The sequence below is a fragment of the Cetorhinus maximus genome, chromosome 14 (genome assembly GCF_964194155.1).
Source record: "Cetorhinus maximus chromosome 14, sCetMax3.hap1.1, whole genome shotgun sequence".
NCBI lineage: Eukaryota > Metazoa > Chordata > Chondrichthyes > Lamniformes > Cetorhinidae > Cetorhinus > Cetorhinus maximus.
The window spans coordinates 57,083,500-57,104,751 of NC_135892.1; the positions used below are offsets into that span (position 1 = coordinate 57,083,500).

The 21,252-nt window shown below is 43.5% G+C and overlaps 1 protein-coding gene across 15 annotated transcripts in view; it reads left to right on the forward strand.

The window, feature by feature from the left end:
• ccdc88ab (coiled-coil and HOOK domain protein 88ab) overlaps window positions 1-21,252 on the forward strand; it is a 350,607-nt gene that overhangs the window by 311,250 nt on the left and 18,105 nt on the right. For all 15 annotated transcript variants that reach the window (XM_078556951.1, XM_078556946.1, XM_078556945.1 and 12 more), the window contains 2 exons: window positions 559-762; window positions 20,685-20,759. In XM_078556951.1, coding sequence (XP_078413077.1) covers window positions 559-762; window positions 20,685-20,759 — 279 coding nt within the window. The remainder of the gene's footprint in view (window positions 1-558; window positions 763-20,684; window positions 20,760-21,252) is intronic.

The following is a 21,252-nucleotide window of genomic DNA, read 5'->3' on the forward strand; positions in this document are numbered from 1 at the left end:
ATGGCATAAACATAAAAGAGCAAAATTTGTGACAGAAATAGGATTAGCTAACATAGGATCTAAAGGATTTACTTTGTAAATTATTAGTCAAACTAATTATTTTTCTTTAAATATTTTGATCATTTCATGTTTTAATCTGTGTTGTAGAATCATAGCTAACTTAATACATAATTTACATTTGAGTCTAATAAAACTAGTCACTTAGAAGTTTTTTTACTGTGTCAGTACATTTCTACTACTCCTTTCAATTTAGCTTTAACAGCTCTCCGAATTGCCCTTGCTTTTAACTCGATGTGTTTTTCATAACAACAAAAGCATGACATTCCTTCCTGATGCTGTATTAAATAAATTATATATAACTTTTTTGGGAAATAGTTTTGAAAGGAATTTTTTGTAAAACTGCCTTTCAACTCAGTTTTTCATGAGTACATGGATAAAATAATAGGTGCAGCCTTGAAATGATCGGAATGCTATAAAACAAATGTGAAATTATGTGTGTTCAAGGAAGACTATTGTACATTGAACGTACTAATTTATTTTCTCTCACTTCCAACCCAGCCATGAATGATCTGCTCCAGTCTATGATCTCACCAGGAGCGCAATGGTCAGGTAGTTCTGAAAATTTGGAAGAACCTAATGACGTGACTGCTGGGCAGAGGAGAACAGAATTGGGGTCCATGGCATTTTCCACAACAGCTATCAATCTAGCCACAGCAGCAAGCTCTTCAGGATTCAGATCCAAACAGAGACTTAAGCCTAAAGGTAATGTTTGACTGCATTTGAAGTGAATTATTAGACATTGTTTTGTCCCTTACATTAAGAACTAATAATATGGATAGATGAACATGGCATCAAAGATTTGCTGCATTGCTGATTTACTAAAACCAGCCATCCATTTGAAAAATTTAACTTTGAAAATACACTTCAATTAGACCAATAGATGGCAATTACTTTTGCTTTAGTGCTGTAGTAACAACATGAAATCATTTATTTATTCTATCATATTAAAGACTGACTATTTTATAAATATGATTTTGTGGGCATTAGACCTGTAATGCTCTCAATCAGTTAAGACTGCAGAAATGTTAGAGTTGAATGTTGACCATCACCAAAGTAGTTTTCAAACTTCATTGCCAAAAAATAGTTATTTTGCACCACAGGTAGTTTCTCAAACACATTATAGCTCTGAGGTACAAACACAGACACAAATAAAAGATCTAAATCAAACTTATTCATCAGGAGAATTTTTTCAGCTGCATAATTTTTTCTATCCTTTTTGTATAAACTTTTTAAACTCCTGTTTACACTTTCGCATTTATAGCATCACACTTGTATAAAAATGTAATTGATATATTTCAGATCTGCAACAAACCTGCCAGGAAAAATCAGAAGTATTTTCCCACTTGTCTTCACTTAATTCAATATACTGTATGCTACACACTCCCAGTTTTCTGATTTTGTGTCACCTGTGATATTCTAAACTATTAAAAGTGTCTGTTCGTAATTTCAGACACTTGTGACCTTCTTCTGTCCCTGATGTGCCAAGTTGGTCAATTACTGTTTCACAGAAAATTTGATCAATAATGTTTTTGATCAATAAAACATTGCGTAGGGGAAAAAAGTAAAGTCAATGTGAATTGGATTTATATTCACGTGTATAAATCCATAAAACATTTTGACCACATGGTGGTTCTGAGAAGAGTGCATTACTCCACTAGGGTTTATTGACACCATTGTGTCAGCAATAAGAGCAATGTGACTTTTAAGAGATGAAGCACTTTGTTCTTGGTCTGTGAGTTGTTTGCCCCTTATGTTATTGGAAACTGTTGTCCATGCTTATCTGTGGGTTGGTTACTTTCATTGGTCTGTGTTTTTCACCTGTGTGAAGGTTTAGAGGGAGGGAGGTTTACACTGAGTGAGCTTCCAGACTTCAGACTGTTTGATATTTCTCTAGTTTCAGGCAGTCGTTAAACCCCCATTATTACACGATCACTGAAAAGGCAATCTCTGATCATTTCCTCAAATTGCTCTCTACCCATACTCCCATTACCCCTCCCAACCAAACATTTTCCCTGTCCATCCCTGGAAAAAAACTCTTCCTCGAGTCAATTGCCACTGCAATTTCAAAGTCTCAACTATTTAGCCTTTGGCCTTCAATTCATCATGACACCTTGATAGCTATTGATTTGCTAAATCATGCCCTTTGCATCACCTTTAATGCTCTTGTCCCCAGAAGAGCTGTTAGTCTTTCTCACCCAAATTGTTCCTCCTGGTCCCCCTCATCCCCACCCCAAGGAACGCAGACTTGAAAGTCTTTGGTGAACAACTGGTCTAGCCATTCATCACCAGACCTAACTGGACCACTTAAAGCACTATCAGACAATGCTCTTCATCACCACAACTATGCAAAGATCAACCAGGGACGCAAAAATAATCCCCACCTTCTCTGTACTATAAATTATCTTCTTGAACCACCCTACCCTGCCTCCTCCTCCCTCACCTCCAATAATAAGTGTGTGGACCATAGACGTTTTTGTCACAAAGATGAAAACCATCCATTCAGCTGCCTCTGCTGCTTCTCTCCTGTCCCCGAGCCTATCAGGACAAACTTGCACAAAAACCCACTGCTGCCCTAGTTGTGAACTCACATTTCTCTAGATTCCATCTCATCTCCTGAAATGATCTCTCCAACCTTCCCTTATCAATGACATGCATCTCCTGCTCCCTTGATGCTGTTCCAATCAAATTTAACCACTCAACTTCCCTTACTGGGCCCCATGTTAGCTGATATTTTTAATATTTCCCTTTCCTCATGTATTGTTCCCCATTCTCCTTCTTCCATCCTCACTGTATTAAAATCAAATCGGCAGAAGTCTTTTTCAGTCTTTCATGGGATGTGGGTGTCGCTGACAAGGCCAGCATTTGTTGCCCATCCCTAATTGCTCTTGAATTGAATGGCTTGCTGGGCCATTTCAGAAGGCAGTTAAGAGTCAACTATATTTCTGTGGTAAAAACAAAAAACTGCGGATGCTGGAAATCTAAAACAAAAATAGAAATACCTGGAAAAACTCAGCAGGTCTGGCAGCATCGGCGGAGAAGAACAAAGCTGACGTTTCGTTCTGTTGAAGGGTCATGAGGACTCGAAACGTCAACTTTGTTCTTCTCCGCCGATGCTGCCAGACCTGCTGAGTTTTTCCAGGTATCTCTGTTTTTGTTTTATATTTCTGTGGATTTGGAGTCACATATAGGCCAGACCAGGTAAGAATGGCAGATTTCCTTCCCTGAAGGGCATTCGTAAAGCAGATTTTTTTTTACATTTGATGATAGTTTCATGGTCATCATTACTGAGATCAGCACTCAATTCCAGACTTTATTAATTGAATTTAAATTCCACAAACTGCTGTGGTGGGATCTGAACCTGTGCTTCCAGAGGATTACCCTACTCTTCCCCCCAATCCCAAATCCTTGAACAATCTAATTTTGACTGCTTTGACTGCCTCACTTCCAACCCCCCTTTCCTCTCAAAGGTTCTTGAATGTGTTGTCGCTTTCCAAAACCATGCCCAACTACAATTCCATGTCTGAATCCATCCAGTCAAGTTTCCAGCCAGTCACAGTACTGCAATGCCCCTTGTTAAAGTCATAATGACATTCACTGTGACTGTGGTAAACTATCCTTTATCATTCTCTCAATCTGTCTGCAGTTTTCGACACAGTTGATCATGCCATTTTCCTCCAATTTCTCTCCTCCATCATCCAGATTGGTGGAACTATCTGAGCTTGATTCCATTCTTATCTATCTAATTGTAGCCAGCGAATCATCTGCAATGGCTTCTCTCCCCACTCTCGCTGTGTTACCTCAGGAGTTCCAGGGATCCACATGTGGCCTCCTTCTATTTCTCATCTAAATGCTATCCCTTAGCGATAGCATCCGAAAACAGAACATGAAATTCTACATGTATGCTGTTGGTACTCAGCTCTATCTCGCCACCACCGGTGACCCCTCACTGGCTGTTCAGTTGGGAACAGCAGTGGGATCAGACAAATCTGCTAGAGAAGCAGTGGGGCAGAGTGCTTCAGTAAAGCTGAAGCCTTGAGACCCAGACTGAGCTAGTTGCAGCAATGAGAGCAGACGGATCTGTGAGAGCAGCTGATTGGAAGCAGCAGCAGTAAGAGCAGACAGACCGTTTTCGAATCGAGTTTGAAAGAAGGAGAGAAAAAAATCAGTGTGTGATATCACTGGAAAGCAGGTAAATAATTGGTTGGTGAATGTTTATTTTTTATTTTTTTCTCTCTGAACTAGGGCATTGGTTTAAACTAAGAGTCAGGAAATTATAAATGTCATTTGGGGTAAGTAAAACAACAAGTGAGTTCCTAGTAAGAGTATTTGCACAGAGCAGCTGCACATGAGTGCAGATTTCACCAGACTGCAGGGGAATTTGGCAAGTATGGGATTTTGGTGTTGTCGGGGGTAAGAGGGTGCTTCTTGGTATATATACAAAAAAAAAGGTTAAACTAGGACTGTGGGCTAATCTACAGTAAAGACCTAAAGCAATAACTAAATTTATTAAATTAAACAAGGGCCTAAATTTTTCGAATGGTGGAGTCTCCCTTCCCACCATCTGAAGAGTTGGCGGGTACATATCCCCGCAGCCATTTCACACTCGAATGAGCATCACTTGGCTGCAAGCAGGACTTCCATCCCTTACTCGGGAGGAAGTCCCACCTTAGAGAGCTGCCGGCTAATCTCGTCGGCAGCTCTCCAGACCCTGCAGTGACAGGAGCTGCAGTGGACTAAAGAGGAGATGCATCAACAATCCTGAGCTTAAGTCCTGGGACCGAAGGACAAGGTACGTTTAAGGAGTCCCATGGCAGGGAGGGTAGGGAAGGCCTCTGGGAGCACAAAAGGGATGATCGGGTTGTCGGGGGAGAGGCTAGGGGTGGGGGTAGGGAAATCCAGTAGCCACTGGACCTTCAGGGGGCTGCGCCCACAGTCAGAAGGGGACTTCTGTTGGAGCCACCCCGAGATCTAAGCCCATTCTTTTTCAGGCTTCCCTCACACCAGGTAAATGCTCCCGCCAGCCTCAAAATTGAGCCTAGACAGGAATCTGCCTGTAAGTGACCCCTTGAGAGCCTCAATTTGGGCAAGGGTGGGCTTCCTGTCTCAGGCCTTGGCTGTCCCAGCCTGAAGTCACTGCGTGGTCAGGACGGGCGGGAACCTGGGGAGAATCCTGTTCCCGTTCTTCAATTTCATGCAGCCACACCAATCACTCTCCCCGCCGCCCCCCAACCCGGCTGTAAAAGCACCGACAGGGGTGCACGAAATTCAGGCCAAAGTTATTAAAATTATTAGCAGGGGAGATGGTGGTAGAGTGTTATTGTCACTGGACTAGTGCTCCAGAGACCCAGGGTAATGCTCTGGGACCTGGGTTCGAATCCCACCATAGCAGATGGCGAAATTTGAATTCAATAAAAATCTTGTACTGAAAACCTGATGATGGCCATGAAGCCATTGCCGATTGTTGTAAAAACCCATCTGGTTCACTAATGTTCTTTAGGGAAGGAAATCTGCTGTCCTTACCTGGTCAGGCCTACATTTGACTCCAGACTTACCAGCAATGTGGTTGACTCTTAAATTTCCTCTGAACAAGGGCAATTAGGGATGGATAATAAATGCTGGCCTAGCCACTGACACCCACATCCCATGAATGAATAAAAAAAGAGATAATTGAGTGATATTTCAAACTTAAAATTAGTTAAATAAAATACAATAGAAATGTCAATCAGACGATGTGTTGTACCTGCAACATGTAGTAGACACCAGTGTAATATAAAACAATCACATCTGCAGTGTGTCTACAGTTTGATCCAAAACGATCACATCTGCAGTAAGTGTCTGCTGCTCAAGGAATTTCATCTCCGAGTTGATGAGCTGGAGTCTGAGTTTCAGACATTGCAAAACGTCAGGGAGGGACAAATACATTGTTCCAGGATCTGTCTCAGCCTCCTCCTGAGGTGCCCAGCATCACCGATGCTAGTCTTCAGCCAATTCAATTTTTTTTCAGGTGATGGCAAACTGAAGGGACTGGATACTGCGAGGCTGTAGGCCCTGACAACATACCGGCAGTAGTACTGAAGCCTTGTACTCCAGAACTAGCTGGACCCCAAGACTAGCTGTTCCAGTACAGCTACAATACTGGCAACTACCCGATAATGTGGAAAATTGCCCAAGTATGTTCAGTCCACAAAAAGTAGGAGAAATCCAACTGCCTGCTAGCCTACTCTTGATCATCAGCAAAGTTATAGAAGGTGTTGTCTACATTGCTATCAAGTGGCACTTATGGCAGCAATAACCTACTCACTGACGCTCAACTTGGGTTCTGCCAGAGCCACTCGGCACCTGACCACATTACAGCCTTGGTGCAAATATGGACAAAACAGCTGAACCCTAGGTGAGGCAAGAGTGACTACCCTAAACTTCAAGGCAGCATTTGGCTGAGTGTGGCATCGCGGAGCCCAAGCAAAACTGAAGTCCGTAGGGGTCAGGGCTAAAGCTCTCTGCAGATTGGACATGGTTGGGCCACCCAGCACAAAGGAAGATGGTTGTGGTTGTTGGAGATCAATCATCTCAGTTCCAGGACATCACTGCAGGAGTTACTCAGGGTAGTGTCCTAGGCCTAACCATCTTCAGCTGCTTCATCAATGACCTTCCCTCCATCATAAGATCAGAAGTGGGGATGTTTGCTGCTGAATGCACACATGTTCAGTACCATTCGCAACTCCTCAAGTACTGAAGCAGCCCGTGTCCATATGCAGCAAGACCTGGACAACGTTCGGGCTTGAGCTGATAAATGGCAAGTAACATTTGTGCCACAGAAGCAGGAGGGCATCTCAAAAAAAGGGAGAATCTAACCATCTCCTCTTGACATTCAATCCCTTACTATCAACATCCTGGGAGTTGACATTGACCAGAAATTGAATTGGACCAACCATATAAATATTGTGGCCACAAATAAAGGTTAGAGGATTTCTGTGGTGAGTAACTCACCACCTGATTTCCCAGAGCCTGTCCACCATGTGCAAGGCACAAGTCGGGAGTGTGATGAAATACTCTCCATTTGCCTAGATAAGTGCAGTTCCTACAACCTCCAAGAAGTTCAACATCCAAGACAAAGCAGCTCAATTAATTAGCACCCTATTCACCTTAAGTATTCACTCCCTCCACCACCATCACACAGTGGCAGCAGTGTGTACCATATCAGGATGGACTGCAACAACTCATCAAGCCTCCTTCAATAACACCTTTTGAACCTGCGACCTATACCACCTAGAAGGACAAGGGCAGCAGGTGCATAGAAACAGCATCACCTGCAAGTTTCCCTCCAAGCCACACACCATCCTGCCTTGGAACTATATTGCCGTTCCTTCAGTGACACTGGGTCCCTCGCTAACAGTACAATGGGTGTTCCTACAACACATGGACTGCAGCTGTTCAAGAAGTTAGCTCACCACCATCTGCTCAAGGGAAATTAGGGATGGGCAATAAATCCTGGCATAGCCAGTGACACCCACATCCCATGAATGATTAGAAAAAAAGTTTCTCGGGGTAATGTTCTTGGCCCAACCATCTTCTCGTGCTTCATCAGTGACCTGCCCTCCATCACAAGGTCAGAAGTGGGGCTGTTCGCTGATGATTGCACAATGTTCGGTACTGCTGACAACTCCTTGGTTCCCTAAGCAATCTGTGCCTGCATGCAGCAAGACAGCATTCAGGCTTGGGCAAGTAATACTGATGCCACGCAGATGCCAGGCAATGACCATTTTCAACAAGAGATAATCTGTTTCCTCCTTGACGTTCAACTGCATTGTCACCTAATCTCCCACCATCAACAGCCTAAGGGTTAACACTGGACAGAAACTTAACTAGACCAGCCACATAAATACTGTGGCTACAAGAGGAGATCAGAGACTGAGAGTTATGAGGCAATTAATTCACTTTGATTTCCAGAAGCCTGCACACTATCTACAAGGCACAAAGTGGGAGTGTGATGGAATACTTTCCACTTGCCTGGTTGAGTGCAGCTCCCAGAACACACACAAAAATTCAGTACCATCCAGGACAAAGCAGCCTGCTTAATTGGTACTTTTTCCACCACTTCAAACGTGCTTTCCCTTCACTGCTGATGCACAGTGGCAGCTGTGTGCACCATCTATGAGATGCACCGCAGCAATTAGCCAATCCTCCTTTGGCAGAGCCTTTCAAACCCAAAGCCTCTACCACCTAGCACAAGGGCACCAGACTGATGGGAACACCACCACATGCAAGTTCTGCTCAAGTCATACACCATCCTGACTTGGAACTATATTACTGGTCAAAATCCTGTACTCCCTCCCTAACAGCACTCTGGATGCACCTACAGCACATGAACTTCTGCAGCTCAGAAAGGCAGCTCGCCACCTCCTTCTCAAAGGCAATTAGAGATGGGCAATAAACATTGGCCCTGCCAGCAACGTTCATATCCCATGAACAAATAAACTTAAATGAACAGGTCGCACACAGCAAAAAAAAGGGACATTGCTAGCCACCAGCCTGTGTGTCTCAAACTCATTTAATAATAAACATAACTAGTATTTCATCTGAACTTTGTGATGAGAAATCATAGGGATATGAGGTTATGGAACTGATGTTACCTGGAGATTAAAGCTCTTGGAGGCATCTACTGTAATCAGAAGCATAATTTAACAAGGTATCATGTCATTTTTCCAGTTTATGCTGGCTTTGAAGCTCATACTGCACCCAGATCTGCCACTCAATCTGTTCAATCAAATATAAAGTTATCACCATATAGCTTGGCTTAGAAATGAAGAAACAAGTTTGTAAAAATACACTTACTCATATGTTCTTACTTGTCCCTCAATATTTTTGCAAATGGTTTCGTTAGCTTTTTCAAGCTGGGACTTCTCTTTTACAAGGTCATTGCTGATACTTTCAACATTTTGCATATTTCGTTTTTCATTGCTGATCTCTCCCTGGAGCCTCTCCATTTAAAACAGAAAGAAATAATATGCTTTTAAAATGTAAGATGACATTCTACAGTACAACAAAAAGAAGAAGAGCGACCTACACCACTTGATCTACCACGGTTCAAGAAGCTAGCTCACCACCACCTTCTTGAGGGAAATTCGCGATGGGCAACAAATGCTCACCTGGCCAGCAACCTCCCCATCCTGTGAAAGAATTTATAAAGAGACAGTGAGACCTCTTTATAAGTTAAGTGCTTCAAGTTTGGTCCGTGGCCAGGGACAGGAGAGTATGGCTACGAGAGAGGCAGGTATGGGGATCCAGAGCAAAGTTACATTGGAGGATCCTCAACCCTTGCACTTGCCCAACAGATATGAGGTTCTTGCAACCCGTGTGGATGAGATCAGGGACTGCAGGGAGGATGAGCAAACTGACAGAGTACTGTGGTCAGCATGCCTTTCAAGTTGGGCGGGGTAGGAGGGGGTGATGGTGTTTGGTTAAACAGAATATGGTAGGGGACGGTATAGTTAGGGAGATAGATACTGTTCTTTGCAGCCGAAGTGTGACTCCTAAAGGCTGTGTTATCTGCCCAGTGTCAGGCTTAAGGACAACTCCTTGGGGCTAGAGAACATTGTTTGAGCGGGAGGGGAATGATCCAGTTGTTGTCCCTGTAGATACTGGCAACATAGGAACCACTAAGAGAAAGGTTCTGCTGAGGGAGCATGAGCATCTAGGGGTTAATTTGAAAAGCAGAACTACAAAGATAATCTCTGGATTACTACCTGAACCACAAGCACATTGGCATAAAGTAAATAAGATCATTGATTCGGATGGTTGGCTCAAAGATTGTTGTGGGAGAAATGGGTTTCAATCATGGGGTACTTGCGCGATAACAGGGGAAAGAGGGAGCCGTTCCGTTGGGACAGGCTTCACTTGAAGCCTGGGACCAGTAACCTGACAAATCGAATAACTAGGTCTGTAGATAAGTCTTTAAACTAAATAGTTAGTGGGATGATTCAAGTAACGGGAAATTTATAAGGTTAAAGAGAAAGGACAAGGCAATGATAACCAGAGTGTAACAAGAAGGGACAGAGTGTACAAACATAAAAGTGCACCAGCACATAAAGGTTGAAATCTCCTGGGTAAACTTTACTTTTATTGAACATTCTACGAACTATGTACAGTACGAGGCTTAGCACAAGGTTTCACATAGAACTATCGACAAACTCTATTATCATGTGAACTTGCATCACTGATGACATATACTGTCTATTTACATATTTAACGTGAACCCTTTACACTATACCCGCCTCTGCCACAACCAAGTTATGGGTGGGAAAGCCCATGGTTGACCTTTCCGCCTCCCCACTGATTGAGGCCTTTAAGTGGCCAATTAATGACCACTTAAGGGCCTCATCCCGCAGCAGCTGGTGTTAACCCAGCTGTAGGTGGGCTTGTCACATGGTACTTGAAACCATGCAGCCAGCTTCTTGAGTGGGGGGTCCCTCGATCAAAGGCACTCAGTGCATGATTGAGGGACTTGACATCGGGAAGGAAGGAGCCTCCTGAGAGCGACCTGCCCCCCCACCTTCTCCCTGCAACCCACATTCTACAGAAACCATCCCCCCCCCCCCCCCCCGCCAATCCCACGTTACTTAACATGTGGACTGGGTCACTCCATGATCACAGGACTCGAGTGCTTGTCCTTCCAGCAGCAGGCATGGCCACCCCTATGCCACTGCTGAGCACAAGAGCTGCCGGCCTCTGATTGGACAGCAGCTCTCAGTAGGTGAGACATCCGTCCCTGGGTCTTGATTCCAGGGGAAGGCCTGCTGCTAGCTTCGCCACTGCATGATTGGCACGCGATTTAGCGGGCCTTCCTGAGAAGAGGCAGCTTGGGTCTCTCGCCAGCTCTCTAGCCAGCAGGCAAAACCCCCAATGCCTCAACAAGATTTCGTCCATTGGGTCAGAGTAGGGAACAATAGTAAAAAGACAAAATTAAAGGTTCTTTATCTGAATGCATATATTATTTGTAACAAGATAGATTAATTGATGGCACAAATGGAAATAAATGGGTACCGTGCAACAGTGTGTTTGCACACGAATAGGGGAGAGACCTCATCCTGAGTGAGACACAGCCAGAGTGAGTGTGGGTATTGGCAATTTGGTGCACAGTGGGTATTGAACTGGTAAGTCTTTCTCTTTAATTTCTCTTTAGTTTTTGTAAGTTCAGTAGTCTAGTTAAAAGGTTGGTAAGGTAGCTGACTGTGTGACAGTTAACTGTCAATCACCTGAAGCCTGATTAGGGCCTGAATACGTGTTGATTACTATTTGAAGCTTAACTAGTGAGAGTCATCTCAGCTCACCTCAGCTCTATTGAAGAAAGGGACTATTTAGAAGCACACTACAGTGTGCTTGCACACGAACCGGGGAGAGACCTCATCGTGAGTGAGACACAGCCAGAGTGAGTGTGGGAATTGGCAGTTTGGTGCACAGTGGGAATTTGGTACATTGGGGAAGAGGTGCTCTTTGCATTTTTTCTTTGCTATCCAACTTAAATCTTCAGAGAGTGGTCTTGCTCTGCTGCAGCAGTAGAGGCTACAAGGGAAAGGAATAACTGCTAAGTAGTGGGTAAGGTCAAGTAAGTACTAACTACTTTTATCGCTTATAGTTTAAGGTCTTTTTGTGGTTTATAGTTTGTATACTCTGTAGTAACGAGGATCAGGAAAGAAGGGCCCTAGAGCAATTGATTTAAAAGGTTTAATTTAAAGGGATAAGTCATGGCAGGAGAGCTCAAAGCCGAGGTGTGCTCCATGTGGGAAGCCGGGAACATTTCCAGTGCCCGGGACCAGCAATTGTTCAGGAAGTGTGTCCAGCTGTAGCTCCTGGAAGCTCGGGTTTCAGAGCTGGAGCGGCGGCTGGGGACACTGTGGAACATCCACAAGTCTGAGAGCATCGTGGATAGCACGCTTAGAGAAGTGGTCACACCGCAGCTGAAGGGACTTGAGGAAGGAAGGGAATGGTTGACCACCAGGCAATCCAAGAGAAACAGGCAGGTAGTTCAGGAGTCCCCTGGGGTCCCGCTCGCAAATCGGTATTCCATTTTGGAGGCTGATGAGGGCACTGGTTCCTCCAAGGAGTGCAGACAGAGCCAAGCTTCTGGCACCACAAGCAGCCTGTCTGTACAGAAGAGAGGAAGAGCAATAGTAATAGGGGATTCTATAGTTAGGGGAACACTTAGGCGCTACTGTGGCCATCAACGTGTCTCAAGGATGGTGTGTTGCCTCCCTGGTGCCAGGGTCTGGGATGTCACTGAACGGCTACAGGGCACCCTGAAGAGGGAGGGTGATAAGGCAGAGGTCATGTACATGTTGGTACCAATGACATAGGTAGAAAGAGGGATGAGGTCTTGCATCAAGAATTCAGGGAGTTAGGCAGTAGACTAAAAAGCAAGACCTCTCTGGTTGTAATCTCTGGATTACTCCCAGTGCCACGTGCTAGCAAGCTCAGAAATGGGAGAATAGCACAGATGAATACGTGGCTTAAGAGTTGGTGCAGGAGGGAGGGTCTTAGATTCCTGGATCACTGGGACCGTTTCTGGGGAAGGTGGGACCTGTACAAGCGGGACGGACTATATCTGAACCAGAGCAGGACTAGCATCCTTGCGGGCGGGTTTGCTAGTGCTGTTGGGAAGAGTTTAAACTAATCGGCAGGGGGCGGGGACACAATGTTAGCAGAATAGGGACACATAATACAGTAAACCAATCAAGTCAGAGGGAGTACAGCTGCATTAAGTTTCAAGGGAGTAAGGCAAGGCTGGATGGCCTCTACTTTAATGCCAGGAGTATTACAGGTAAGACGGATGAGTTAAGGGTGAGGATTGACACATGGAATTGTGATATAGTAGCCATCACTGAGACGTGGTTGAGGCAGGGGCAGGATTGGCAGCTCAACATTCCAGGATATAGAATCTTCAGGCGATACAGGGGAGGGGGTAAAAGAGGAGGAGGCATTACATTATTAGTTAAGGAGTCAGTTACTGCACTAAGGAGAGATGATATCTTGGAGGGGGCATGGAATGAAGCTTTGTGGGTAGAGATTAGGAATAAAAAAGGGGTAGCCACATTGTTAGGTGTTTATTATAGACCCCCAAATAGTGGGAAATTGAGGAGCAAATATGTGCACAATTTGCGGAGGTGTGTAAAAACAATAACAATAGGGTAATTATATTAGGTAATTTCAACTTTCCCAACATTAATTGGGATAGACATAGCGTTAAGGGCTTGGATGGAGTGGATTTCCTGAAATGTGTACAGGAGAACCTTTTAGGTCAATATGTAGAGGGTCCAACAAGGGACAGCGCAGTGCTGGACCTAATTCTGGGGAATGAAGCCGGACAGGTGGTTGAGGTGGTGGTGGGGGCACATTTTAGTGATAGCAAACACAACATGATACAATTTAAGCTTGTTATGGACAAAGAAATAGACAAGTTGCAAAAAAATGTTTTAGATTGGGGAAGAGCAGATTTTAGTAAAATAAGGCAGGACCTGGCCAAGGTAGATTGGGAACAGCTACTTGTGGGGAAATCTACAGAGGAGCAGTGGGGGGTGTTCAAAAAGAAAATGGGGAGGGTACAGGCTCTAGGGTGATAGGAAGGAGTAACAAGCCCAGAGAACCATGGATGACCAGAGATATTCAGGATACGATGAGAAGGAAAAGAGAGGTTTTTAGCAGGTACAAGGGAAGCAAATCAGCGGAGGCATTAGTGGAGTACAGAAAGTCCAGGGTGGAGCTTAAGAAAGCAATTATGAGAGTAAATAGTGGATATGAGAAAGCTCTGGCTGGTAAAAGTAGGGAAAATCCCAAGATATTCTATAAGTATATCAATGGGAAGAGGATAACCAGGGAAAGAATAGGGCCCATTAGGGACCATTGGGTCAATCTGTGGATAGAACCAGAGGAGATCAGTTGAGTGTTGAATGAATACTTCACATCTGTGTTCACCCAAGAGAATGAGGATGAAGGTATCGAACTCGGGAAGAGAGACTGCAAGGTGCTTGAGCAAATTGATATAGGGAGTGACAAGGTATTGGAGGTGTTGGCAGGTTTAACTGTGGACAAATCTCCAGGTCCAGATGATTTGTGTCCCAGACTGCTGAGGGAGTCAAGGGAGGAGATCGCAGGGGCTCTGACCCAAATTTTTAATTCCTCTCTGGCCACAGGGGAGGTGCCAGAGGACTGGAGAACAGCTAATGTGGTTCCGCTATTTAAGAAGGGTTGTAGAGATAAGCCAGGGAACTACAGGCCAGTGAGTCTCAAGTCGGTGGCAGGGAAACTATTGGAGAGAATCTATCTCCACTTGGAGAGGCAAGGTTTGATCAGGTATAGTCAGCATGGCTTTGTCAAAGGGAGGTCATGCCTAACAAATTTGATTGAATTTTTTGAGGAGGTGACCAGGTGTGTAGATGAGGGTAGTGTAGTTGATGTAGTTTATATGGATTTCAGCAAAGCCTTTGACAAGGTCCCACATGGGAGACTTAAAAAGAAGGCAAATGCACATGGGATACAGGGTAATTTGATAAGGTGGATTCAAAATTGGCTTAGTTGTAGGAGACAGAGGGTGATGACAGAAGGTATGCTTTAGTGACTGGAAGCCAGTGTCCAGTGGCGTACCACAGGGATCTGTGCTGGGTCCCCTATTATTCGTCATTTATATAAATGACATAGATGACTATGTGGGGGGTAGGATTAGTAAGTTTGCGGATGACACAAAGATTGGCCGGGTGGTTAACAGTGAGGTTGAGTGTCTTGGGCTACAGGAAGATATAGATGGGATGGTCAAATGGGCAGATAAGTGGCAGATGGAATTTAACCCTGGAAAGTGTGAGGTGATACACTTTGGGAAGAGTAATTTGACAAGGAAGTATTTAATGAATGGCATGACACTGGGAAATTCTGAGAAAGGGACCTTGGCGTGTGTGTCCATAGATCTCTGAAGGCGGAGGGACATGTTAGTGGGATGGTGAAAGAGGCATATGGGACACTTGCCTTTATCAATCGAGGCATAGATTTCAAAAGTCGGGAGGTGATGGAGTTGTATAGAACCTTGGTGAGGCCATAGCTGGAGTACTGTGTGCAGTTCTGGTCACCACATTATAGGAAGGATGTGATTGCACTGGAAGGGGTGCAGAGGAGATTCACCAGGATGTTGCCTGGGATGAAACATTTAAGTTTTGAAGAGAGGTTGGATAGACTTGGGTTGTTTTCATTGGAGCAGAGAAGACTGAGGGGCGACCTGATCAAGGTGTGCAAGATTGAGGGGCATGGACAGGGTGGATAGGGAGCAGCTGTTCCCCTTAGTTGAAGGGTCACGAGGGGACATAAGTTCAAGGTGAGGGGCAAGAGGTTTAGGGGGGTTGTGAAGAAAAACTTTTTTATCCAGAGGGTGGTGATGGTCTGGAATGCGCTGCCTAGGAGGGTGGTGGAGGCGGGTTGCCTCACATCCTTTAAAAAGTACCTGGATGAGCACTTGGCACATCATAACATTCAAGGCTTTGGGCCAAGTGCTGGTAAATGGGATTAGGTAGGTAGGTCAGGTGTTTCTCACATGTCAGTGCAGACTCAATGGGCCGAAGGGCCTCTTCACTGTGAGATTCTGTGATAATATGATAGCCATTAGGGAGGCATAGTTGCAAGGTGACCAAGGCAGGGAACTGAATATTCAAGGGTACTTAATAATAAAAACAAAAAGCTAAAAGCTACTGCGGATGCTGGAAATCCAAAACAAAAACAGAATTACCTGGAAAAGCTCAGCAGGTCTGGCAGCATCGGCGGAGAAGAAATCAGTTAACGTTTCGAGCCTTCATGGCCCTTCGGCAGAACTGAAGCATAGTTAGGAGAAAGGAGAAATATAAACTGGTTTAAGGTGGGGGCGGGGGGGAAGAGAGAAGTTGAGGGCGTGGTGATTGTGGAGATAAGCAAGCCGTGATAGGAGCAAATAATCAAAAGATGTCACAGACAAAAGGATCAAAGAGGTGTTGAAGGTGGTGATATTTGTCTAAGAAAAGTGCTAATTAAGAATGGAAGACAGGACATTCAAAGTACAGCTCTAGTGGGGGTGGGGTGGAAAAAACTAACGGTTTTAGTTTTAGATTTAAAAATAATGGAAATAGGTGGGGAAAGAAGAATCTATATAAATTATTGAAAATTTTTTTTTCAATAATTTATATAGATTCTTCTTTCCCCACCTATTTCCATTATTTTTAAATCTAAAACTAAAACCTTGTTAGTTTTTTCCACCCCACCCCCACTAGAGCTGTACTTTGAATGTCCTGTCTTCCATTCTTAATTAGCACTTTTCTTAGACAAATATCACCACCTTCAACACCTCTTTGATCCTTTTGTCTGTGACATCTTTTGATTATCTGCTCCTATCACGGCTTGCTTATCTCCACAATCACCACGCCCTCAACTCCTCTCTTTCCCCCCCCCCGCCAAACCTTAAACCAGTTTATATTTCTCCTTTCTCCTAACTATGCTTCAGTTCTGCCGAAGGGCCATGAAGGCTCGAAACGTTAACTGATTTCTTCTCCGCCGATGCTGCCAGACCTGCTGAGTTTTTCCAGGTAATTCTGTTTTTATTCAAGGGTACTTGATATTTCAGAAGGATAGGCAGAAATGAAAAGGAAGTGGGATAGCTCTGTTAATTAAGTATGAGATAAGTACAGTGGTGAGAAATGATCTTGGCTTAGAAGATCAAGATGTAGACTCTGAGTGGAGATTAGGAATAGTAAGGGAAAGGAGTCACTAATGGTAATAGTCTTTAGATCCCTTAACAATAGCTACTTTGTAGGACGGAGTATAAACCAACAAATAACGGGAGTTTGTAAGAAGGTATTCCAGTCATCATGGAAGACTTCAATCTTCTTGTAGATTGGACAAACCAAATTGGCAAAGGTAGCGTGTATTCAGGCAGTTTCTTAGAACAATACATTGTGGAATCAACCAGGGAACTGGCTATTTTAGATCTGGTAATGTGTAATGAGGCAGGATTAATTAATTATCTCGTGGTAAAGCATCCTGTAGAGAAGAATAATCATAACATGATAAAATTTCATATTCAGTTTGACGGTATGAAATTATTGTCTTACCTTTGTAATTGCTTTAATTTAAATTTATGAAGACAGAGTTGGCTAAAGTGGACTGAGAAAATAGATTGAAAGGTAAGAAGGTAAATAAGCAGTGTTAGATGTTTAAGAAGCTATTCCAGAATTCTCAAAAAAGACATATTCCATTGAGAAAGAAACTACAAGAAGGAAATTGAAAGAAAAGGCAAGCAGTGGGCAGGAACTTCTGGTCCCACCGAAGTCAACGGAGATTTGAATGGCTTGCCGCATCCGTCACGGTGAAACCCGCTGCATCAGGGCCAGAAAATCCCAGTCAGTGTTGTGAAGATTAGTGGTAGGTTGAAGATTGGAAAAGTTTTAGAAACCAGCAAAGGATGATAATTATGACGCTGTGCCCCTTTAGATTTTAAAATATGATTTTCAAACTTTCAATTGACTGGAAGTTTTACAATTTGAACTGAAACAGAGCAAACTGCTTAAAAATGCAAGGCCACATTCCAAGGTGCAGGTGGAAAACAAACAAATCACCCTCGGACGTGCGAAGAGACATTTCCTAAAATCCAGACACTCATCAAAGCTCACAACTGTCTTAAGGAAGAGACATTAAAATGCAAAGTATTGGATATTGAAAACAATGGCTGCCACAGACAGACACACACCGAAAACCTCTTGGAAATATGTGGATGAAGTATTTCAAGGCAAGGCTGCCCAGCCCCTAGAGAGATTGCACATTACACAGGCGGTGCCAAGAAAGTCTTCAGCAGAGGAAACAGGCCAAAGGCTGCTCTCTCTCCCTCTCTCCCTTTTGGAATGAGAGTGTCACCTGGTTCAAGAAGCCAACTCTACCAGAAACTACCAACAAACTAAGATCTTGTAATAATTACAATATCTACATCTGACCGCTTCCAAGAAACCAGCTAACCCAAATCGGCCGCAGATTTTAAAATCTACGTCTCAAGAACAATCGCAGGACACTTGACCGTATATTCTTTTACCTTTCTTTTTTGTTGGACTCTAACTCCCTTTATTTCAGATTTCTGTGTGTGTGTGCCCGAATGACTGCATGAGGGCCGAATGCTTGGCATGGGTTTTTATTATTTCACTTGAGGTTAGTGGTTAATAAATTTGCTCTTTCGTTGACTCAAGGAAACCTTGTTTGATTGATTCCTTATTGCTCACAGTTAAATGCATTCTGATTTGGAAAAGGTATATCCTTGTGGAAAAGAACCTTAAACCTTTGCGACCAACTGAGGAGGTTGAATAGAGGGGAACGAGTTCACCCCTTCTCACCCGATCGTAACATGACTGAAAAACTAATGAAAAGGGAGAAAGTGGAATATGGCAGTAACTGGCAAGAAATATAACTAGGGGAAAGAAATAAAGGAACCCAGGGCTGCGGATTCAGAAATCATTAGAAGTGCATCAGAGATTAGCAAGGCCATAAAAATCCAAAGGAAGCAGTGGGACCCATCCCTGGATGAATAGAATTGAAAAGCAGAGAAGTTACATTAAACATATATAGAACCCTTGGTTAGACCAGACTTAGAATACTGTGCACAGTCTGGTCTCATCAGGCCCAGCTTTTCTTCAGGAGTGCTTTGAATGCTGCAATGAATAACTTCAGTCCCAGCCTAAGCCGGTTTCCTCAAGTCTCATCCTGTTGGGGAATCGGATAGAGACTGCCATAACACATGGTGGATATAATTTTGACTTTGAAGTCAATGAAAATGGAAAACGGGAGAGATGTATAACATTTGGCTGCATCAATATTGCTCCTTTTACACTATTACCCAAAATCAAAATTACAAACATCCGCCACCCATCCCCATCTTCCTCCATTGGTTATTAGAATATCTGTAACAACAGATACTAATGAATGGATCCAGCATTTGAAAGAGGATGCAAGTGAGAGAAGCACTGCTGGAGCTACAAGTTCATAAAATAATGATGAAGTGGGCCATCCATCTTAGATAATTCATCCAGAACAATCCGAAACTTGACGTCCTTATCCCCAAAAAAACCTTTACTGTCACTCATCCACTGTCTTTGCTTCCTCAGATCCAATGGGCATCAACTTAAACATATCTGACACGCAACTGGGATTGTTATTCAATGTTAGGTGTGGTTGGATCACATCAAGCTGTACTGGGCCTTACTCTTCTCTGTTAAAACTGCAAACTAGTAATGTCCTGGAGAGCAAAGATAATCCACAGTTTACTTTTTGCACTAACAACTGCCTCATTAAATTCCTTTCCCCTGCCTCATCAACCCTCACAACAAGTGAAACAACTTCATGGATTTATTTGTCACCAATTTAAATTATATGCATTCAGCTGCCTCTGCTACTTCCACCACACCCTCCCCCACTCCACCTTTTCTCCATGCACATCGTCAACCCCAAAACTCTAATTTTTTTCCCATTCGCTGCCATGCCCAAACTGAGCTCCTCATATCCTACTTCCTCAACCTTACTTCCACTAAAATGCTGATCACCCAACTTCTCTAACTGGGCCTCGTGCTATCTGGCATTGTAACTGGTTCTATTTCCCCAGTCAAAAACCCCTTTTGTTTCAAAAATCATTGTCATCACTTCCCTCCTCAAAAAACCTCTTTGTAAACAACTATCTCATCTCCAATCTCTGTTCCCCCTCAAGTTTCTTGAATGTGTTTCCTCCCAGACCTGTACTCATTGGGGCATAACTCCTGAGCTCCCCAGCGTAAAATTTTGGGGGTACCCCAAAGATGCACTGGGGATCCCCTCTCAGAACCTCAAAGTTAAGGATTTGCATGGCAATTGTCCAGAAGTGAGACTTCCTCTGGGCAATTGTCCTGCCGTGGGAACCATCCGAAAATGCGAATTAAATCACAAACCTCGGATGGTTCTGCCTGTGTTACATAAATAGCTATTCAGAAAAAGTTAGAAGAATTAAAACCTCTTCTAACTTCTGGGTAACTATTGTAAAAAGAGAGATCGCACTCCCTGCACATCCCCAAACCCACCCCCCCCAGGGGTCTACCCCCACACAGTATTCCCCACCCTGAAAGGCTCAACCTCCCGACATGACCACCCACCGACCCGACACAGTCCTGCAGTACCGATGCCCACCCACTGCTGTATATTATTTTGGTTTCTGCCGCTACTGATTTGCTAAATTGACTACATTTTTAAGGAGGTTCCCAATGCTATATTCCTTCCAGCCACTGAAAGATGTACAGAAGCATCTTGAATGGACTTGTTCTGGGTTTCCAATCCTCTCTTCCTTGCACCTTCCCTCACTGTGCCCCCCCCAAGCCTCCCCTCCTTAACATACACAGACATGCAGTGAAGTTACTTATCATTGTTTTCTCTGCCTCTTCTCAATGGGATTAAATTAAATGAAATGAGCATGCAGATCAGCAAAAGTTGCAATGACAGATCTGCACATCCCTCATTAATATCATAAAATGTATATTTTACAATAAATAGCAAAATATATACTGAAACTGCTTTAGATAAGATGTCTTTTTTTATTACTCACTAAGAATGTAATTCCCCAGGTGTTGCTTCAAATGAAGATTTACTATCTCATGGCCCTAATTTTGACAATTCCAGCACTGGATCAAGAAGTCGAGGTAAATATTATTCAGGTACACAGTGTTCAAATATTAGCTGCATTTGTTACATTTGTCCTTTTTTATGCTTGCCTTGCATTTGACATGAACATAATGGCTTTTTTTAATGAACTTTTCTGCTGCTCCATAGTTTTTTTCATTTTTTATATCTTCACCATTCTTTCCTGCTGAATTACTTTACTGAGAATTTGGCAAGCTTCATGTATTTTATTTTGACATCTATTTCTACTAAACATCAACCATTTAACATATCAGTTCAGATTCAAAATGGTCAAGAGTGCTGGGTACTTCTGTTTTCTGTAGCAAGTGTAAGCTATGACAGTATATGAACTCAAAGAAAGATTGATCATAAAAACATCACTAAATTTTAAACTAAATTATTCAGAGCAGGATTTTCCGATCCTGGCAGCGGTGGGCATCATCGCGGGCAAGACGGTAAAAGGCCGCTCTCCAAATTTTCCACCTGCGACGATGCCCACCGCTGGCAGGACTG